A 22,607-nucleotide genomic window follows, 5' to 3' on the forward strand; every position below is an offset into this window, starting at 1 on the left:
TGTACTTTGGGACAAAGCACTCCTTGAATAACAAATAAGCATATTGCACGTGTATATAGTATATGTTGCATATCCTCATTACATCTCTGTCTCCAACAGACTCGCCTGGAGTGGCAGCACGTGTTTATGATCGCGTCCATGGTGCATTACACTGGCGTGATCTTCTATGCCATCTTCGCCTCTGGTGAGAAGCAGGACTGGGCTGATCCCGAGAGCACCAGTGATGAGAAATGCGGCATCATCGGGGAAGATGAGCTGGCTGATGAGACCGAACCCAGCAGCGACAGTGTCCTGGCGACCAAGCAGAAGACCTACGGAACAACAGAGAACTCTGCAGGCCGCAGGCAAGGCTGGAAGAAGAAGAAAGGGGTGACCATGCAAGCTGATGAAGAAGATCACGGATCAAATCATTATGAAAATGGGGAATATCAGAACCAGCAATGACATTTTGGTTATCGAACGGCCAAGACTGAACGGTGAGGTGTAGGAGTATTTATTTAAATGACCCCCAACCAGGGGCTACAGCGTTTCACTTGACGTTCGACACAACAGTAGATTTGAGTTGTGAAGAAATATTTTGGATGGCTTCCTTAATCATTTCACCCTGCCGTAGATCCTGAAGGAAGAGTCACATGAGACAGATCTGAGTAGATAATTTGACATGATGGAGATTTGTAGCTGTGAAGAAAGTTTCAACTGGAGTCTACTACGCTATCATTCTAAAGTTTGTCTTTTTTTTTAAAAGAAATTAATATTTATCCATCAAGGATGCATAAAATCGATCAAAAGTGACAGTAAAGACATTTATAATGTTACAGAAGATTTCGGTTTTCATATAAATGATGTTCTTTTAAATTTTCTTTTCGTTGAAGAATCCTGAAAAAACATATTACGCTTTCCACAAGGAATGAAGGATCATGTTTTAAGAATGATATCTGAAGGATTAGAATGATTAAAATGAAATTAGAAGGATTTCTGAAGGATCATGGGACACTGAAGACTGGAGTAATGTCTGCTTTGAATGAATAAATTACATTTTAAAATAGAAAACAGATTTTTAAAATGTAGTCTATATATATATTGAGGTCCCAAAAGGTGGATATTAAAGTGACACTTAAAAATGTCTGAATGCCTTTGCATTAGATAATAAAATATCAAAACGTGGCTGCTATCAAATAATTCTAGACATTTTCTCAAAACGGATTTCACTGTTCTGAACTGTTGCAGATAGTCCTAATTGTGTTTCTATAACTTTTTGTGAATCGTTTGTTTAAAAAGTGTGCTTGTGCTATATTTCTAAAATAAGTGCCACTATATTTGATATTTTTTGTACCTATGCAATGACATTCATACATTAAGTCTGGCTTAAATGTCCAAATACTTCTGAGGATACTGTAATTTAGTCTGGGCAACAGAACAAAGAACAAAAATGCATTGAAAAGCTTTACAGTAAAATAGACCATGCCAGAATAAATTAAATGTAATTTTACAGTAAATCTTAATTTTGTTCCAAAGGCTTTTTATATCTACCGTATTACGGCTGGCAGCAAAAAAAAAAGAAGCATTTTTTATTTGATTATTTTATGTTTTCATTGTTGTCAGCTATGCAAACAAAGCAGACGTATAGTTCATAAGCAGGTTAAACATTTTTCCATGGTCTTTCTTGCATGCAGTTGTGCAGCCTCCACAAACCTTTTTAGCTGGTTTTGATTAACACTCCTCAGAAAATAGCGTTCCTTGTATTATCCTGAAAGTTAATAATGGTCTGAAAAGGGATGTGTATTTAGTGGAATGCCTTTGAAAAATGCAGTATGACCACCATTAATCTCATTGTTCAGTTTATCGTTTACATATGTTTAGGTGGGAGAGCATGGATGAAGTTAATGTTTGGTTGAATATGTAGAAATTAACCATTTTAGTACTGAAGAACTTATTAAATTGAATATGGATTTCATAAAAAAAAAAAAAAATCCATAATGTGCCTGATTCCCCCCCCCCCCCCCCTTTTTTGCACAATACCGGTTATGAAAAGACATTTCATCGCTTACATGGATGTTAAGATGATTGTTTGAAATGTGCACTTTACCATTGCATCATTGTAACTGATGTCTCTTTAAGTGTTTATTTGGAGGAGAATAAAAAAAAATGCTTTCAATTGATCTTTTACTTTAATACATTTATATGTGATAGAAAATAATGCCGGTAGGATTTTAATATAGCTCAGATTACATGCATAATTCATTCTGTTTGGCACATTACATTACTCTTCTGTTTAAACAGCATCTTACACTATTAATGAGTTGAGCGTGGAACAAAAGAAATCGAAGTACACGTAACCGAGACTTCTAACTCACGCCATGTTCTTTCTCAGAGAAAACATATGCTTTTCAAACAGCTTGTTTACACTGGGGTTCTTAAATTAGCTCACTTTGTCTTTGTTGGGAGCTAACAGAACTTTCCTGGTTTCTGTCATGTGGGAGTAAACATCCTTCACATTATCGCTATTCTTAAACACATGTTCACACTCACAGCAGCATTTTACAGTGTACACAACAAATTAGTCTGACCACCCAAAGCTTCGTGAACTACTTGGCAACAAATGTTATTTTTTAATAAATTTCTTTACTGGGACATTAAAATGACACTTTGGCTACATTCACACTGTCAGTCCAAATCCGCCGATCTAAATCATTCACTCTCCACATTGTGTATCGCAATGGTTTAGATCCGATTTGTGTGTCCATGCTGCTCTTCCGTTTTCCGGAATATCTGCATTGGTTTCTATGGCAATGACGTAGCGTTGGTAGGTTTACGCCAAAGACTACAACAGCAACATATGGGTTTGCAATAGATGTTGTCTTATTAACATGACAATAGTTAAGACATCAAAACAGGTCTCCATTATATTGTCATTTTCTGCTTGTCTGGCACTTTGCAACAACACAATCTTGTTTCTGCAGCAACTTTCAGCATGTCTCCTATTACAACGTCTGATGTTTTACTTGGCGTGAGAAAGTCAACCTAAACAAAGCAAAATACGATCAGAGATAGACATTTAAATGTAGCTTGAAAGAGATTTGTAAATAAAAATGTTTTTTTAATGTGATTTTTGGCCTTTCACACTTGCTAAATCTATCTGATTTCAACTATAGTATCCAGCTGCAGACCCGCAGCACCACCAGTTTCAGAACCCCAGCGCCAGAACCGGAAGCAAGGGGCGGAGCTTACGTTCTAACACCAGCACCAGAACCGGAAGTGAGGTGCGGAGCTTACGTTCTAAACCGAGTAACGCGTTTTGGTGCGTAATTTGCTTAGACACAAAACGGTATACTTTTATTACACACGAAACGTCATACTTTATACGTATGTTATAATGATACATTAAGGTACAGAAACATTGGGCTTCACCATATTTTTAATATCGTGGTTCGTTGTATGCATTTATATTTACTATGGTTCTTTTTTTATAATAATTTTTACAATGTATTTACCTACATATTGTAAATACAGTTGTTATGATAACACATTTATTTCTATTTGTATATAGGACAGTTAAGCTGTAATTTGTAACTATACAAGAATATAGAAACTATTTAGCTATTTTAGTAAAATGTTCTTATTAAAGTGGTACTACTTACAAGCAGGAGTATGTTGTTTGTGCACCACAAATTGACACTTACCAATCAGGTATTTCAAATAATTGTAAACTAGCATGAGAGAAAATGCCACAAACTATTGTAAAGTGACACATACCATTGTTAAAGTAATTATGAAAACTGTCACCAATCATTCAGAAGTGTGCTGGACCTTGACACTGGCTTTTCACAATGCAGAGTAGTGTACATCTGTAGATCCTATATTATAATGTGGATACAGCAAGTCAAATATTTGAACAAAACATTCGGGAATCTCCAGAAGGAATATATATTAAATTAATTTGTAGTTATTGTAGACTAATCCCCAATGTTTAGTCAATGGTAGCTTATACAATGTATACACCTTTTTCAGTAAGCAGAGACAGAAAAGAGACTCAACAAATATGTAAGTTGAAGTAATGAATATTTAGAATAAAAAAGGAAAAATTACATAAAAGCAGATCATCATTCATTCAGCGCTGTGTTGTGGTTGCGCTGTGTCACGTGACAAGCAGTGACGCGTCACCATGGAAACCATAAAGTGACAGATTCGAAATAACGGTCGCCTTGAAAAACTCACGCTGGGGGGGGTCAATTAGAATATTTTAAACTTACGTGTGAAAGGGTTAACATTCTTCAAATTAGTGAAAATTCTGTCATCGTTTACATGCTTGTCTCATTGTAAATAACTCCGCCCCTCACTTCCGGTTCTGGCGCTGGGGTTCTGGCGCTGGGGTTCTGAAACTGGTGGTGCTGCGGGTCTGCAGCTGGATATGTCTCGATTTCAATCGGATTTGGACAAAAATAGGATTTGGACGGACAGCCCGAACGTAACGTCACAGAGAACTGCAGAGCTTCAGAAATTCTGAAAAAATAATAATGTGTATATACAGTATACATTTCATAATTGGTCCAAAAGATTGTAAAAAATGTACTCTCTATTAAACAAATGTAGTCTACTGAAAAGAGTGTTCTCCCTTGATGGGTTTATTTTAGTATATTATTTATATACTATTATAGTTTTTATTAATATTGAATTATAATTTTAAAAGGTTTATTAAGGTTTTATTTATTTACCTTAGTTTTATTTTTTATTTAGTTAGTAAAATTAGTTTACTATTTTTATTTAATTTTTGTCTATTTAAATGTTTTTATTTAAATATTTATATTCCATTTTATTTAAGCTTTATTTCGCTAAATAAAAAATATATTTGTAATAATTGTATGGATACACTAAATAACCCTGATGGGTTGCCATGTTTTATAAAAATAAATTTTAATGACATCCTTAATGCTAATTTTATTTGATCCAGTTTAAGAACATTGCAGACAAACTTTTAATGTAACTGCCACCATAAAATGTGCAATTAACAATGCCACCATAATCAAACATAAACCGTATGTGACTTTGTTATTCAGCCCTCAAAGATTCAACTTGTTGAATATCTAGCACAGCTTAAATGAGTAATTCAGCAATGTGTGTTTTTCAGTAATTCAATGCTTGGTTGACAATACTATTACATGTTAACAGGTCTTTTTTGGGGGTAAATCTTGGGAAAGTTCAAGGTTGTGGACCTTGTTATGGTGTGTAATGGCATTTTTTGTGCCACAGTCCTTGACAGCTCATGTTTAACATGCTGATACGCAGCCTCTCACTGGTGTGTAGTACTGTTTGATGGTCTTATCTCTACATCTACCTTTTATGATTTGATGTGTGGTTCTAAAACAGTAAGCACTTTTTATTTGGGATTAACAGATGTCAAACAAAGGGGCTTTAGGTGATAGCTCTCCATTATTGTACCATAGCCGTAATTACTCAGAACGTATTAGAGATAGCACATTCTTGCATTTCAGACCTTTTAGTTTGCTTTGGCTTAGGTTTATCAAACTACATACATAGAGAGAGATTAAGCGTTCGCTACATTCACTTGGGACACCTCGAAAGTATTTTTCTTCGTTTCGCTTAAAAAAGTGCATTTAAATCTGTTAAAATGGACTTCTTGTTGAAAAAAAAAGCCTGTTGTGTGTGCCGTGTGACTCACAAAATAGCTGAAGTGTTTGATGATAGCGTTAAAAGATTTTTAATGGAGCCATGAGCGTGTCCTTCACACAAGGCCATCCATACCTCCCCCACCCTCCATGCTCAGAACGACTGCCAGCCTATGGCAAAGGTTTTGTTTATTTCAGAGTGCTGTCTGTTGACTCAGAAGGGCCCACTTTGGATGGAGCAACAGCCGGTAAATGATTAAGAGCTTGTTTTTAGATACATTTGCAATTATACCGAGATGCAGGACTTCATCACGTTTTGGTCAAATTACACCTCACAAGTGGGGTGTGACTCACCTAAATGTCACGGCATAGAGAAGAAATTATACACTCTTGGTTTTATTTAGAACCTTATTCTGTCAGGCGCTTCATATATAGAGCCTTTTAAGGGTTTCCATCACTTTATGGACTTACTTTTAATGTATTTATTTAATTTTTAACCATAATTATATTTTATGAATTAAACAGCGAGTAAACATACTTTATCAGATAAAATTTAAATAACAACATGAAAGTATTATGCATTTTTGGCATATAGTGTTCTTTAAAATTGAGCCACATTGTTCAGTTTTTACCACATTAAAACACATACCACATATTATTTTTGAAGAGAACACCATCTATGCATTTGTACACAGACATTTGTTTTTATGTAAGATTTAATTAGAAACTATTTGAACTGCTAGTATTAGTATTACATTGCTAGTAAAATAACGGTAAAAAATAACACATTGAATTAAACGTGATAATTTTAAGTATAGTATTTTCTTGTAAAACATACTTTAATAGTCTTATTTACAATGTCTGTTTACAGTATTGTGGTGATTGTCTCAAAAAATATAAAGTTTTTTTTTTCCGGGAAATATATTGGGGGTTCTGCAAACAGATTAAATAAAACATACATCTTCATAAAATTTTGTTGAACTCAAGTAGCAATTGTTTTATTTTTTTTACTATTTTATATTTATTGTTTTGTCATAAATCACTTATTTTTTTATTCATTTATTTAGAGGACCCAACATAATACAAAGCTAAACATTTTAGAAATTTTATGCAATTTAATGTTTTCGAAAATTATATATATATATATATATATATTTGCATAATATTACAATTTTTAAATGAATTTTGATTAATGAAGTATATGAAATATTTCAAAAAATTCCTGGGTAGATTGAAAACATTCTAATAATCTCAAAGTTAGGAACACAAATGATGCAAACGTATCTAAATGTGCATTTCAGTGTATATTATGGAACGGTCTTTGAGAAGCGCAGTGAAACAGATCGTCTAAAGTTTATTTCCAGAAATTGACACTAGTGTCAGCCTGCCATGTGTTGCCAAATGTGTCATCATGCCCGTTTAGAATATCATGAGCCAAGTTGCAGTATAATTGGTCATTGGGCAATTCATCAGACCCTGAAGTAGTCTACTGTCCTCTTCATGTAATATGTAATGTGTGACCAAATTGCAATGCATAATTCTCAACCAAACCATCAAAGATCAAGCTTAAAATTTGAAGACAAGTATCGGATATCAAAGGTTTCAGTCATGAGCCAAAATAGTGCTTCTATCCAAATGCTTCGAATTGCATGAGAGACTAGCGTTATTCAGTAATAATTGTGTTTACATGAGTGGTATGTGGGGGTGCATCACTGGGGAATGTGTTGGGAAGAAGGGTGTGCTGGACGGGTTATCTCTCACTATTAAGGAGGTAATGCTGCGTTTGTAGGCCTGTCAGCCAAAAGTTTGGAGCACATGGGAGAGGGAGGGACTGCTACTACTCATGAGGAGAAACAGAGAAATAGTTTAATTAATAACCACTGTCCCTTTTCCCCATGACCCCATCCGCTCAGAGAACTGTCTAGTTACACACAAAGCTTGATGCCTCTTCCCAAATACTGATGGCTTTGAATATCAAAACGGGACCACAGAGCACACAACGTCTGTTAAAGCAATAGGTAAGAAAATAACATTTCTGATATTTGTTACTAAAATAAATCAGCTTTGATAGCTTATATAAGTTTTGGCGAGGGTGGGTGAAGAGATTTACTGATTTGAAATTGCACTATGTTATGAGACCCTCCGTGTGTATGAGCATGTAAGCTCATGGGAAATTATAGATTGGATTAATTGCATATAAAAATGGGAAACTGGTTGTTGTGACTGATGTATCAATCAATATCGGTAATGGTTGAGGCCTGGTCTAATAGTAGCTTGTGACACTGTGGCCTTGTCCACATATCCTAAATCACAGCAAAAATAACCAGCGTTTCATCTTGTATTATTTACAAGAAAGGTGTGAACATCATAAAACGGCACTGTTGATGGAAAAAGAGCATTGCTGCTAGGCGTAAGATGGTCTTACCTCCAGGAATGGCGCTAGAATTGCTTTATACGGTTTCAAAAGAACATATGTAGACATGCTAACATTGATATTTTAAGAACTTTTAAGCGCACACAACATTTTCCTTCCTGGGCAAGTTCATTTTGTTCAGTTTATGGTTTCTTAAAGTAATAGCACTGTGAAGTAAAGTAATTAAAACCTAATTTCATAGTGCTGAAAGTTAAAGTAATTAAGACCTCATTTAAAAGTCCCAATGTAATAAAACTTCTGAACATTAATCTAATATTAGATTTCATTTCAGCCACATAAGGTAGACGAACACCAAATGATCCCTACCTGTCAGGATTATAAAAGGTTTTTATAAACACTACGTGTATAGTTGTCTGGCCTATAGAGAAGATTCTGAGGTTACTGGATGAAATATTGTGCTGTGCTATCAAAACAATGTGAATAATCCAAAAGACGACGATAGGTAATTTAGTTATTGAAAAACATGAAAAAGCAGACATTTTGATATTTAGTGCAAGATTGTTCAGGTGTGCTAAATAAAATGATCAGAGCGAGCTGGAACTGGTGCAAATGTCACTGCAATTATTTCTAGCATTTCCCATGCACTAAAAAAAAACAAAAAAAAACACAATAATTATGTCCTGCATATCTGAAATGACTTCTAACAGTTACACCATAAGATTAACAGGACATTGTCCTCCTGAATGGTTTCGCAAGGGAACCTGAATGAAATCTGAATGATATTGCTGTAGTATAAAAGGTTAATCACTGTTTTTTGTCCTGAATCTTGCACCTACCGTAAATCAAAGTGTAACAATTTATGTAAAGTGTTTTACTATATTGCGTCAATACCTTAATTTGCAATAAAACCTACCTCCATCTGTAAGTAAAGAAATCCCTTCCTTCATTTGTTATTGTCTAGAAGAAACAGGATTAACCCCATCATTTCCACTCTGAACTGAGGGATCTTTGGACGCCAAGACTCAACACACAGGCTTCTGAATGAATGAGTGGGTGGGCCATGACGTCAATGTGGTGGGACCTTTACAGATCCCAACCAGCGATGCATTCCCTCTATCAGAGGGCTCACACTTTTTTGGTAAGTAGGATATATTGGAAATTCACACTGATTTCTTTCTTATGTTTTGCTAATCCTATATATTTTGCCACGGGTGATGTAATAAAACTATGAGTCAGAAACAATGAAATAAACTGAATTTCTGTTATTAGCAGAAGCAAAAAAGTGAAACTGTCACCTTTAATTTTACCACCACGCGTCAGCGTGTTTTGTCCTATGACATTTATAAAGCTAGATCGATCCTAGATGTTATGAGACCGGGAACTGTGACTGTCAGGTTAATGAGCAACTATAGCAACCTTTGTTCACACTAGCACTTCTGAGGATTTCAAGTGTTCAGGAACAGTAATACTTTGTGAAAAGAGACACAAAGACACATGCCGAGGAGTTGAAGGAATATAGTTGGATGGTTAGGAATCGATACAGCTAATGATCATCAGTACCCTTACTAGGTCGCACTGAAATGGCCATGGTTCAGGAGAAGGGTTCAGGTCGGTACCACTCATGATACTGACACAGTGCTCGTAATATATTGTTTTATGAATATAGTACACACTTATTAGATGGCTTTTTACTTGAAAGTTATTGAATTGCCATGCAGGTTGCAAGGAGTTTGTTGTGAATTTTGTTTTAGAAACCGAACTACATTTGGGCAATTTTTTTTTTCTTCATATTTGTAAATAACGAATATAAAAAAGGAAAAGAGCAGATGACCTGATGACTGAAAGAGCTAGGCTTGAAACATTAATGCAAGCTACATTTTTAGACACTATTCTAACTTTATTTCCATCATTGTGTTCTGAAATTGTTCAGACCACAATTTATAGCGCAATGCGTAACAAAGTGAAATTCTCAATGCTGCCACATGAGGCGCTGTAGCAGTTATTAGCACAAAGTGTCTTCTTTTATGGTCAATGTGAAGAAAATCTTGCTCAGTAAGTTAATTAAAGTCAACATGTTTACAGCAACTAACCTAAATAATAACAAATGTGGTTTAAAGTTGCAATGTAAGAGAGGTAGCAACAAATCTGTTCTTCTGTGTTCTGTATGCGAGTTTGTAGTTGACTGTAAGAAAGGGGCAGGGCTTATACTAAATGATTGGAGAAGTACGGAATACAACATCAGAAGTCTGTCGTTTCACTGGAAAAAGGATCAATTACAAGCTCAAATTAAAAAGAAAAATTAAATGTATGCAATGATGAATCGATCAGAATAAGATCTCTAAACTTAATTAGGGTGAGTTTTCAATTTATGCTGACTAGATATTTGAAATGAACTCTAGCACCCCTTGGGGTGGAAAAACTAATGCATTGGCTCAGCGCTTCTGTATCCGTTTATGTACATGCATAAAGTGTTACTTGTCTTTAAGGATGCACCAATATTAAAATTGTGGCCTATACCGATAAACGATATCTTGGCCTGTAAATCTAAATCCAAATTTTTGGTCTCAGGCACACAATTAAAATGTTCTCATTACAATTTTATGTAGCCTATATGACAGATTTGCGCTGCATATTGCACTTAACTGTATTTTACTTTTTTGAAGTGATTCCAATTATATTACAAGCAATTCAAAACCATCATGGCAACCAGTGCACATCTGAAGGAAATAATCCATTATTTATCGGCTTTAATACATCGGCCAGATGTTCTTATCAGGCCGATAACGATAAAATTAAAAACAAACGTATTGGCTATTACCAATATGGTGGCTGATATATCGTGCATCCCTACTTGTCTTGTTTATTAATAGAGCCAAAAAAGTCTGCAAGTGAAAGCTTTTAAACCTACTACCCATAAAAGCGATAATTATCAAAAAAATAAATAAATCAAAACCCTCAGACAGTGATCTTGTCTATAAAAAAATATCTTGGTTAATGATTTCTTGTTTTATTTCTGGGTGCGTTCGACTTCTGTATTATGTACAGTACATGTCACAAAATCTCCAGCTACTATTTAGATAGAGGCTGGTTATGTTTTTGATACTCACTTATCAGTAGTGGAGATTTTAATGGCTCTTAGGGTGTCTGCAAGGTAACAGTACCTCAGTGTGTTGTAGTTTCACTAATCGTTCTGTTGGCATAAGAACTATTAGCACTGTGTGCTGGGCTAATTCAGTAAGGTTAACCTGATCTTTGCTTCTCCATGACACATGTAAACTGACAAGCACTACTCACTCTTGCCATCTTCTCCTCAGATATTCTGGCAGAGCAGAACAGTCCTTTGCTACATGACCAGGAAGTCATGCCCTTCACCAGCTATCCCAGCATGCAGTACACCTCGGTGGAGCCCTCCATGTCATCACCATCATACTACTCCAATCAGCATTGCTACTCACAGTACAGTGGGGAGGAGTGGTACTCTACATCCAATGTGTTTGAGATGAGGAAAGGACCGTTGGAAGGCAGCTTTGATAATGAGCTCGACGAGTCTTGCCCTGTTGTCCCGACTGCGTGTAAAAGGTCCAGACACGCAGCCCACTCCGGAAGGAGCAAAGGCGAAGAACTGTGTGTTGTCTGTGGAGATAAAGCATCAGGGTATCACTACAATGCACTCACATGTGAAGGATGTAAAGGTGAATCCCATTTTACTTTTATTTTGCAGCCGTTTTCACTCCAAAGCTTTATTTGGCACGCTCAAGCTTTTCACAGGGCTGAGAACCGTTCTTAGTTCTTATTCAGATTCGGTTCCACGGTTCTATAAATGGTTCTCCCACGTCCATGGAACACCGCTACTGAATGAAGCAGACAGCTCGATTGCCAAACTAATGAATCTTTTATGCCGGTTCTTTTTTAAGTGAATCAAAACTAGAGGTATGTGTGTTGGAGCAAGGTTGGAACTAAACTATGAAGGACTGTGGCCCTCCAGGAACTTTGATACCCCTGTTACCTCGTTTCCACCAAAAAAGAACTGGTTTGGAACTGGCGCTGGTTCAAAGTTGATTCAACTTGCGAACCTTCTCAGAACCTGTTTTTCCACTGACTAGCCCCGCGAACAACGTCGTTACGTCACCATACAGTATGTCTTAGCTTTCCCAGAAACGCTTGCGCCAACTTCAAGCATAACAATTACAATGGCGGACTACATCGTCTTTCTGCAAATGTTTCTCCTGGCTTTGCGATCCTATATTGGGGTCAGAAGAAGAAGTTTAGAAGACATTTGTGTTTTTAGCAATGGTGGTCACAACCTTTCCCGTCGTGTTGTCGGTCACAATAACCCCGCCCCCAGCCCCCGACGTAAGCATGACGTGGTAAAAGAATGGTTCTAGTCCAGCAAAAGAGTTGGTGCCGCTTTGGAACCAATTTTCCTGGCCGAGAACCATTTCTTTGGCTGTCGAAACACAAAGAACTGGTTCGCAATGTAGGCACCGGCTCCGAACCAGCTCTCAAAATGCTTTGGTGAAAAGGGGTATGTGTAAGCTGTTTGTGTTTGATTCACTAAAAAGAACCGATTCATTAGATTATTATTATCGGGAATCGGACTTCACTAGCTTTTGATTCTCAAAAATATGCTTAAAGTCATTCGTTCGGTAACCTGACAAGAATGGTTGTGGTGTATGGTTTTGCTTGAATAAAAAGAACTAGCATATGAATTATAGGCTACTTTCGGGAATCGGATCTACATTTCCTCACGCTGTTTTTCAAATGAGCCTGAAGGACTTGATTGGCTGGATCGGGTGTGTTTAACTGAGGTTTAAGCTAAACTCTGCATGGTTGTGACCCTCCATGGATTGAGTTTGACACCCAGGCTTAACAATAAACGCTATACTGAGATCATATGACAACATGTAGATAAAGATTCAAGTTATGATTTTCACTGTAGGCTAATAGTTTTTATATAAATATGAATTGTTTAAATATTTTGAAATGTTAATATGGTGTTAGTGTTGCTGTATAGTTACTATTAGCCTATTATTGGATTGCATCTTTTTTTTTACATTAATTTATCATTAAAGGTACTCTATGTAACTTTTGGTCCTCTAGCGGTTAAAAAACAAAACTGTATTTTGCGGAAGAACAGTGTTTTGGCTATGCTTCTGCTGTGTGACTGTGCAGATGGTTCTTTAACTATAAGATATATAGATTATCCTACAGCTCATAACACATTCACTACTAAGCTTTACATAACCAGTATAGAAATAGACACGGTAACTTACTTCCTTGAAAATAAATTCCAGCACATTATTGCTACGGTAACCCATAATGAAATTACCCTTACTGATAATGTTTTATAATCGGTTACATATGGCAATTTATCGGTTTAATACAATTCCTATACTCGGCTGTTGAGTAATAAAAACACAGTCTCTCGCTTTTACAACATTTCAAATCCCTCTGTTCTCCCCATCTCCGAAAAGCCAAGCCAATTGTTGCTTGTTTTATTACGAGCTCTGACACGTTCTCTTTTTGCCAGCATGCTCTGTTTGGAGGTTGTTATTGTTGTTGTGTAAGGGTGATTCCCCGGAGGTTCAAGATTTAGCTACTCCATGTCAACCTTTTTAGTTTGGTTCGCTGGTTGTTCTCTGTTTATGGTTATGGATAGGACAAACGCACACTTGGAATGATGTAGGCCTACTCAATTTCCCGGGAAAACCATCCCGACTGGTCTAAAAAACCACACCAAAAAAACACTGACAGCCCACGACCACTGATAGACTGCCCTGTATTAGCATATTTCTGCCCTCAGCCATTCGACACCCCCCATGGAAGAGAGGGGTGGGGACCGGGGTGAGCAGTTGCTCATTATCATTTAAAGAGACATGCATCGAAACAGGTCACTGTGAACAAAGCTGTTTTTGAGGAGGTAAAAATTATGTTGTTTTACACAACCATTGAGGAATTTTAACCAAAGTATATTACAAACTTAACATGAACTCCCTGATGAATCATATCAACTTGTGGAAAATGGGCATCCGATGACCCCTTTAAGACAAAAACACGTTTTGCAATAAAAATTTATGACGTGTTCTTAATTTCGAACAAAGAAAGTTCTCGTTTGCCAATTCAATTGTTGTTGTTTTTTTATCCGACCAGCCTGACATAGCAACATTGGCTCAACCAATGGTGTGAGTTTGGAGCGGGACTATCTGCCTCACTCAAAGAAGACATAATGGAAAGCTGTTTGAAAACAATTATTTTCACTACCGGTATATTATTTCATGCAAGGGGCATAGAAATTGCACATAGCCTTGAAGGTCACACATAGCTTTGCCATTTTTTTATTTGATATATAACCTTTGTTCTGTGACCTCTTTAAAACTTCATATTGCAGTGTGCCTAGTCTTACAGTGTAGCCATGGCTACATAACTTATGAAGGACGTAATAAATGACATGTAACCCCATGCATGCGCCAATTTTAGCTCTTTGGAAAATCATTGGCTGAATGACTGCAAGTGTAATTCCACCTGTGCATGGACAATGCCCAAAGGGCAGATTCCGGGCTATGTGTCCCGAGTCCCATAGGGTTGGCTGGGTTTGCACCTTCACGTTCAGTTTGGATTGGGTTCCCTCTCAGCTTTCTGCTGAATAATGATGTAGGCAACCAGAGCCACACGCCGCATGCAAAGTTAATGTGTGTCATTATGCTCATGGGCTCATGCTGGAATAATTACCTGTTCCAAAAACAACTGCACGTGTTTGTCTGCTGCCTAGAACTGGAAATCAAGCATCCAGGAGTATCGGTATTACAGTACTGAACGTAATGTCTTAAACATTACACCATATACGTTACATGTACTGGGCTGCAATGAACCCATTCCTTGATCTGTGTTTACAAAGTGACCTTCTTGTCTCTCCTAATAGTCTAGGCTTCTGGCCACTTTTGCTTCTAGTATTTTTACTATAGTTTTCAGAATAAGAGAATGGTTATTGAGCAAATTAGTCAGCAATGAATTTTGCACTTGAATGCTTTTGCATGTCTATTCTTGCCATCTGTGTGTCAACTGATAGTATGATGGGTGAAAAAAAAAGAAGGATTTTAGGGGGTAAATTGTGACCCCAAAATGGATTTCAGGTCTTTTCTATAGGTGTGCAATACTAAAAACAATGCTAAATGCAAAACAAAATGTGATTTTTTTTCTATCCCCCCAAAAAACATGAGAAATGTAAAAAGGTATACACTGGCACAAATATCAAGGGATTTTATATTTACATAGTAAATCCTCGCACCTGATAATAGACCAGAGCAATCAGCAAAATAATAACTTCGTAACAATAGTAATAATAATAAAGACATCAAACAATTATTGAAAAGTTAGACGTCCATAACTGTTATTGATGCAATGGTATTTCTTCTAGGTTTCTTCAGAAGGAGTATCACAAAGAATGCTGTATATAAGTGTAAGAGTGGAGGAAACTGTGAGATGGACATGTACATGCGCAGGAAATGCCAAGAGTGTCGACTCAGGAAGTGCAAAGAGATGGGCATGCTCGCAGAATGTGAGTAAAAGCACTGCAAACTTTGTAAAACTTGTTCCTCGTCAGCCTGAAAGTCACGCAATAATGTGAAATCCGATGAGACACTTTGATCTGTAAAACAGCTGTTTTCAAGAAATAAAAAGTTCTGTCATGAAACTAGATGGCGTAGGCTAATAGGTCCTAACGCAACCTGCTCACACCATTATTTTTAGGGCACATCTAATTGGTTCCTGCTGGATCAGTAGCCAATGAGCTCACATTCTGAACCTTCAAATCCATGGGTAGCATTTGCTGTAACGGTTGCAGTGTGCTTTCAGAAACCCTCCACATTCCCCAGCTCCACCTGTATAGAAAAAGAAAAAGCTGTATTTTCTAAGTTTCACATGAATATTATAGATGAAAATATTGAATTGTTACCAAGAATCGTTATTTTTAAATAGCATACAACAGAGTTGTACAAAAGATATTGTACATAAACCTTGATGAGAAACAGATTGCTTTTATCCAGTATATCAATCTAGTTTATGCATCTCTTTTGTATTTGCATCCTCAGGCTTGTTAACTGAAATCCAGTGCAAATCCAAAAGACTGAGGAAAAACACAAAAGCCTCATCTGACGAAAGTATAGGGGATGATGTTGGTGATAGTAGAGATGCTAAACAGGTTGTGTCTACCACAAAACCCTCCAAGGTAAGAGCGCGGGTACTGATTGGGTTATTATTATAATCAGTTGTGAGTTTCTAGAAAAACAAATGGTGCAAAAATGTCTAGCCATATATATATTTTTTTTTGATTCGTTCAACTTTACGTTTTTTGAGATACAGTTTCCTTGATGCCATGCTTTTTATATTATAACTTTTCAGGAATAATTGCAAACTAAAGTTAAGGGTGTTCTATGGCAACTTTTATTGAAGTGCTGTAAAAGGTTAAAGGGCAACCTCAATGATTCTCTTCACCATGGTGACAAAATATCATTCTTCTCACTTTTGCCCACATATACGATTACTTCTGAAAGATTATATGATGAAGGGTTGTAAAATGGCTGAGCAGGATCAAAAGTTGGCTAGTTGACACCACCAATCTTCATTCTTTAGTCCACGTATCGGAATTCCCCCTGATCCAAATGCAGAAAAAACGGGTTTATACATTTTGACTTTTTGCCACATTTTCTCATTTCAGGAAAATATAGAACTGAGCCAAGACCAGCAGGCTTTAATAAGTTATATAGTTGACGCTCACAACAAGCATCGTATCCCTCAGGATATGGCAAAAAAACTGGTATGTCTTCTGGAAATAAAGAAACCCATCAACCTTACGCCCTTACTTATCTTATTTTAGATCACATTCTTTTATCTTTTTATGATTCGTTAATGTACAAAGCAGTCAAATGCTACTGTTAAAATCAGTAAACAACTTTGCCTTTTCTTATCTCTGTTAAATCATTATGTAACCAAGGTTATTGCCAGCCCAATGTCATAAAACAGTGGCTTATTTGCATGCTGATATTTTTTTCCCCCTTCAAACCCATAGCTACAAGAACAATTTAACACAGAAGAAAACTTCCTTCTACTGACCGAAATGGCAACCAGTCACGTCCAGGTGCTGGTTGAGTTCACAAAAAACATACCAGGTACTGTTATTTCTAATTTTAGAACAACTATTTCTACACTCTAAAAAAAAATTAAGTACAATAAACTTGGTTGTTTAAGTAATTTCAACTTAATTTTACATGAGTTTAATCTTGTATAACTTGTATACTTGTTTTTCTTGTTCTTTTTTTTCTTGGTTCTTGTTTTTTTTCTGAGCAGGTTTTCAGTCTCTGGATCACGAAGATCAGATCGCTTTATTGAAAGGTTCTGCCGTAGAGGCGATGTTCCTGCGTTCGGCCCAGGTTTTCACCAAGAAACTGCCCAACGGACACACAGATGTGCTGGAGGACAGGATCAGAAGGAGCGGTAAGCTCATTATTTGGATTGCAACATAATTTACAGCATGATTCATGAACTGCTTCTATGGAGTGTTCAAAGGAATCATGACTCTGGGATTGGGTTTCAAACTACTTGTTGAGCCCCTTAAAGCCCAGAACAAAGTCCATAAAGTTCATTGGGCAAGTTATATTAATAATGTATCTGTCCGCCCTAAATAACGTCAGGAAATTTGCCATCTTGATAATCGCGTGGTGTATGTTACACGTGTAAAAGAACACTAAAGTCCAACTGGTTTCGGTTTCACAGAAGTCCAAGCACTGGATGACTGCCAGGAACAGCACAAAGAGGAAAGCCCTCATACAGCATGTAGTGAATATCATATCTTCTGCTTTATATTACATCAAATATTGTAGAACACTTGGTTGTGTTACAGAAGGATGCAATCAATTCTGTCTCTTCAAAGCATCTTAAAGGGATAGTTCACCTAAAAATACAAATTCTGTCATCGTTTACTCACCCTCAAATAGTTTCAAACCAGTATACATGTCTTTGTTCTGCTGTACACAAAGGAAGATATTTAGAAGAATGTTTGTAACCATGCAGATTTGACTAACCATTGACTAACCGTAGTATTTTTTTTTTTCCTACTATGAAAGCCAATGGGGCTCATCAACTCATTTTCTTCAAAATATATATTTTTGTGTTCAGCAGAATAAATAAATTCATACAGGTTTGGAACAACTTGAAGGCGAGTAAATGATGACAGAATGTTAATTTTTGGGTGAACTATCGCTTTAATGTTGCCCCACGTTTACTCCACGCTGAATCACCTTTATTTCAAAGACTGTTGCTTTCAGCCTCTCGGTATTTGAAAAGCTGTAACGATCCGTCCAGTTAGTGATATTTCTGAAAAGACAGATGAATGCAGAGTGGCGTACACGGTTTTGAGTCCTCCAGTATGGGCTTGGGAATATTCACGCAAAAGGCCAGTGGGGGAGAAATAGATGCACTGTCTAAAGAGACTATTGTTCTCTATCTAAACATCGAGAGGCCTATTGTCCCACTCTCTGGCTCTCAGCGCCTCTGACATTTCTCTGGCGTGAAGTGCGTCAGTGTCAGTGTTTTTTTTTTTTTTTTGCTCTCTCCTTTTTTTGGAAAGTTATGACAAAGGTTATCCTTTCATCTGAAGGGAAATGAATGAAACTGAGAAAGGAGTCTGCGTGCTGTGATCATTTCATCTCTCGAGGCGGGTGGCGACTGTTTGTTTATACTGAGTTTTTGAAAAGTTCGTTACACTCCAGCGCTGTTTGCCTTTAATATGACCATTTCTGAATTGTTAAGTCATGTTTTTAATGTCCCAGCTGCATCAATGTGTCTTCGGTGTGTCGGGTTTCCCTGATTGGTCGGTCTGTAAACCAAACCCCTACGGCTCTTCACGCTGAATGCTTTACATCAGAAAAGAGCTCTCGGCTTGCATAGCCAGCAAAGTATGATAATTATATCAATGATAATGATAAAGACAAAGACCTCGCACAAAACACAGGAAAGCCCTTCAAATACAGGCTTCAAATGAACTGCCGTTACCGAGAATCCCACTGAATGTGGAAACGCACAGCTGTGGGGATCCGAGGCCAGATTCAGATCAGCTCGGACCTAACAGACAACACAAAGCAACAAGGTCACGGCCCCTGATGATCTGCCACTGCACGCTAAGGGAGTTTCAGAAAGTCTCTTCCAAAGCCGACAGCAAATAGACTGCAAAATAATTTTCTTAGGATGTATGTCTTCTCGTTTTTGTCAAAATGTATACATTTCCCTTAAACAATATACATTTTCTTACAAAAGATATGAACATTTATTTTAATTTACCAAACAGCTTAAAATTAGATATATAGGCCCGGTTTCACAGACAGGGTTTAGATTAAGCCAGGATTAGGCCTTAGATCAATTAGGACATTTAAGTAGCTTTTATAAACATGCTGTAGAGAAATACATTACTGGTGTGCATCTTGAGGCAAAAAGAATGGAACTGACATATTTTAAGATATGTTAGTGGAAGTTGCTTTCAGATAAAACAGCTCAAACCTGCATTTTAGTCTGGGACTAGCTTAAGCGTTGTCTGTGAAACCAGGGGAAAATCTTTTAACTTACTATCACAAGATATGAATATTTCTTTTAAAGGGCAAGTTCACCCAAAAATGAAGATTGTCATCAGGGACAAAAATCGCTCTGATTTCATTAACAATATCTTCATTTGTGTTACGAAGATGAACGAACGTCTTATGGGTTTGGAACGACAAAAGGGTAATGACAGAATAATTTGGGGTAAACTAACCCTTTAAAAATGTATTTTTAATGATTGCCTTTGCCTCATCTCACGGGCAAATATATCTCATTTAAAGTATAATTCAAACCAAACTTGAGTGAAATTTATGCTGAAAATTCAAGATGTAATAGCCTATCTGAAAACAATTAAGTCTTAGGTATTATCTTACACAATTGTGCTTAATTTATCAACTTTTAAGAATATTATTTTTAAAGGGAAAACAAGAAAATGTAATTAAATAGTGCATAAGATGAAATGTAGCCATGAATGTTTATATTAATTCTGGATTTTGAAATTGTGTGATTCAATAAATCCATAGGACACTCACTGTTGCTTTTAAATATAGGCAACACTGCCACCCTGAGGCCCCAGAATGAAACAAGCCATTTCTAAAACATTTCATACAATACATTTTCTACATTCAACAAAGACGGTTTTACAACTGAATACTTAAAAGTGTGACTCAGATTTATTTATGGAAGCTCAAACAAATGTCAAATGTATGTAGGTATGATTAGTGCCACGTCGGAGTATAGTATGTAGCCTACTTAATGTGATCTTTAGTCCAGGAAATAATGCATGGCCTTCATTTAACTTTAGTCATAGCCAGTATGTAAATATGCGGATGGGGCTCAGCAGGTTATTTTTAAATGTAGCTTCTAAGAAATATGTTTTGTAATGGTTACAGGTTGCTGAGGTAATAAATGACTGCTGTTTTCATGTTGTCATTACTGGAGTATCAATAGAGTGATTTAGAAAATAATTGCAAAGCTTGGTGTATCTTCATGAATCGATTTATTTCCTCAGGAATATCTGAAGAGTTTATGACACCCATGTTTAACTTCTATAAAAGCATTGGGGAGCTGCAGATGATGCAAGAGGAACATGCTTTACTTACTGCCATCACAATCCTCTCACCAGGTGGGCAGATATCTGTTACTTAATGTACTAAATATAAAGATTAATTACCGGTAGTTTATTTTGGTTTATTTCTTATTTGAGCAAAAGAAAAGAACACAATCGTGCAAAAGTTTGGGTACGGTAAGATTTTTAAATGTAAAAAAAAAAAAAGAATAAAAAAAAGAAGAAGAGTATTTTATGCTCACCAAGTTTGTGTTTATTTGTGTTTGTGTTTTTAAGTTTGTGTTTTTTCAAAAATACAGTAAAACCAGTAATATTATGAAATATTAATACAATTTCAAATGACAGTTTTCTATTTGAATATATTTTAAAAAATTCATTTATTCCTGTGATGGCAAAGCTGAATTTTCAGCATCAATGACTCTAGTCTTCAGTCACATTATCCTTCAGAAATCATTCTGATATGTTGATTTTGAACGAAGATGCTGTTTTTGTAATGTTAGCTATAGTTACAGGACAGTTTTTAGTGTCATTATTTGTCTGGAGCTAGTGTGCTGCTGCCGAATAACAACAAACTCTTGTTTGTATATACTCATGTACTTTTTGTATGTTCATTTTTTGTTCTTCCTAGTCTTTCGTTCGTCATCTTTGCATTATTTTTCTTCTCTTCAGCTAATAAAGAGACATCCACTGTTCATGCATTTTGGGGGCGGAGCAATGAAGGGAGGGGTGTGTTTCAAATATCAACAATGTTTCAAAGAAATTGCTTACTGTACCTTTAAACTATCTAAAACACACTTTTGGCAAAAGCAATTATGTAATTAAGCAATTATGCAATTTGTTCTGATTAATAAGGTCACAATAGAGAAGCTACCACATTTTTGTAATTGTTTTAAGCTTCAGAAGGCCACAACAAAATGTGTTCCATTTGAATCTGTTCTATCTAACCACAGACAGGCCATACGTAAAAGACCAGCAGGCAGTGGAGCGTCTGCAGGATCCCATGTTGGAGGTGCTGAGGAAGGTCTGTAAGCTACAGCATCCTCAGGAGCCCCAGCACTTTGCAAGGCTTCTCGGTCGTCTAACTGAGCTTCGCACCCTCAACCACCACCACGCCGAAATGCTAGAGTCATGGCGCATGAGTGACCACAAGTTCACCCCCCTCCTCTGTGAGATCTGGGATGTTCAGTGACTGAAAATGCAGGGGGGGGGGGAAGAGGAGGAATGGGTGGATGAAGGAGAAATACCAAAGACTTTTACTAAGCTGCCAAAGAAAGGAGTTTACATACTTTTGAGAGAATTTGACTGTTAAATATAATATGTAAACGTTATACATTGTCAAGTAAATGTCAATAAAGCAGGACGTAAAAATTATTTCAAGACATTATCAGCTCTTCAAGAAAAGATTGATGGACACATTTTGATATTTTAATACCTTTGTAAATGTTTACCTGGCCTTTGCTACTTGATTTGTTTAAAATCTGCTTAATCTGAGGATTACATGGCTTTTTACACTTTGTCTGTCTGTGTGTGTATTGTGTAATTCATCTAAATATTTTAAGGTTCTCAAAAGTCTTCTTTTGTGCATAAATATGTGTTTATCTGGAAGTTGATGTTTACCACAATGACATTATGAGTAGATTAATGCACTTCTATATGGCACTATATATGAGGTATACACTATATAGCCATGAGGACACCCCGAGTTTTGTGCACAAAAGCATGATAGTTCACCCAAAAATGAAAATTCTGTCATTAATTAAGCACCCTAATGTTGTTCCAAACCTGTAAGACTTTCGTTCGAAACACAAATGAAGATCTTTTTGATGAAATCTGAGAGCTTTAGTTTCGGTCCCTCAATAGACAGCTACGTAAATACCACTTAGACGCTACAAAAAGTTCATAAAGAGATCGTAAAACTAATCCATATGAGCGGTTTAGCCCAAATTTTCTGAAGAAA

General features: G+C 36.6%; 2 protein-coding genes and 1 long non-coding RNA gene across 4 annotated transcripts in view; 2 read left to right on the plus strand and 1 right to left on the minus strand.

Annotated features, from left to right (window-relative positions):
- slc17a8 (solute carrier family 17 member 8) overlaps window positions 1–3,140 on the plus strand; it is a 17,067-nt gene extending 13,927 nt beyond the window's left edge. Inside the window, exon 12 of the mRNA XM_079620765.1 lies at window positions 100–3,140. Within this exon, the coding sequence (XP_079476891.1) occupies window positions 100–444 (345 nt within the window). The 3' untranslated portion in view covers window positions 445–3,140. The remainder of the gene's footprint in view (window positions 1–99) is intronic.
- Window positions 236–11,428, minus strand: LOC307002845. The gene is made up of 3 exons (XR_013798561.1): window positions 11,293–11,428; window positions 11,106–11,188; window positions 236–350 (listed from the first exon to the last, which is right to left on the minus strand). It is a non-coding gene; the product is annotated as an uncharacterized lncRNA (long non-coding RNA).
- Window positions 7,353–22,170, plus strand: nr1h4 (nuclear receptor subfamily 1, group H, member 4). Of its 2 annotated transcripts, XM_079620766.1 has the most exons (10): window positions 7,353–7,642; window positions 8,960–9,136; window positions 11,313–11,690; window positions 15,413–15,553; window positions 16,086–16,222; window positions 16,712–16,810; window positions 17,063–17,162; window positions 17,341–17,487; window positions 20,594–20,707; window positions 21,601–22,169. In XM_079620766.1, exons 2-10 carry the CDS (start codon window positions 9,040–9,042, stop codon window positions 21,837–21,839), a joined length of 1,452 nt encoding a protein of 483 aa, XP_079476892.1. In that variant the 5' UTR covers window positions 7,353–7,642; window positions 8,960–9,039; the 3' UTR covers window positions 21,840–22,169. The 2 variants fall into 2 exon arrangements, with proteins under 2 accessions (XP_079476892.1, XP_079476893.1); XM_079620767.1 differs by lacking the exons at window positions 7,353–7,642; window positions 8,960–9,136 and adding an exon at window positions 9,478–9,606 and having other exon boundaries at window positions 21,601–22,170.
- The last annotated feature ends 437 nt before the right edge of the window (window positions 22,171–22,607 follow it).

This window comes from Phoxinus phoxinus (genome assembly GCF_949152265.1).
Source record: "Phoxinus phoxinus genome assembly, chromosome: 8".
NCBI classification, from domain to species: domain Eukaryota; kingdom Metazoa; phylum Chordata; class Actinopteri; order Cypriniformes; family Leuciscidae; genus Phoxinus; species Phoxinus phoxinus.

Bases quoted from the DNA above. Each gene is read 5' to 3' on its own strand.
- nr1h4 (XM_079620766.1), top strand. From the start codon at position 9,040: ATGAATGAGTGGGTGGGCCATGACGTCAATGTGGTGGGACCTTTACAG. The intron at 9,137-11,312 runs GTAAGTAGGATA...TCTTCTCCTCAG, and splicing joins AGAGGGCTCACACTTTTTTG to ATATTCTGGCAGAGCAGAAC. The intron at 17,488-20,593 runs GTAAGCTCATTA...TTATTTCCTCAG, and splicing joins GGACAGGATCAGAAGGAGCG to GAATATCTGAAGAGTTTATG.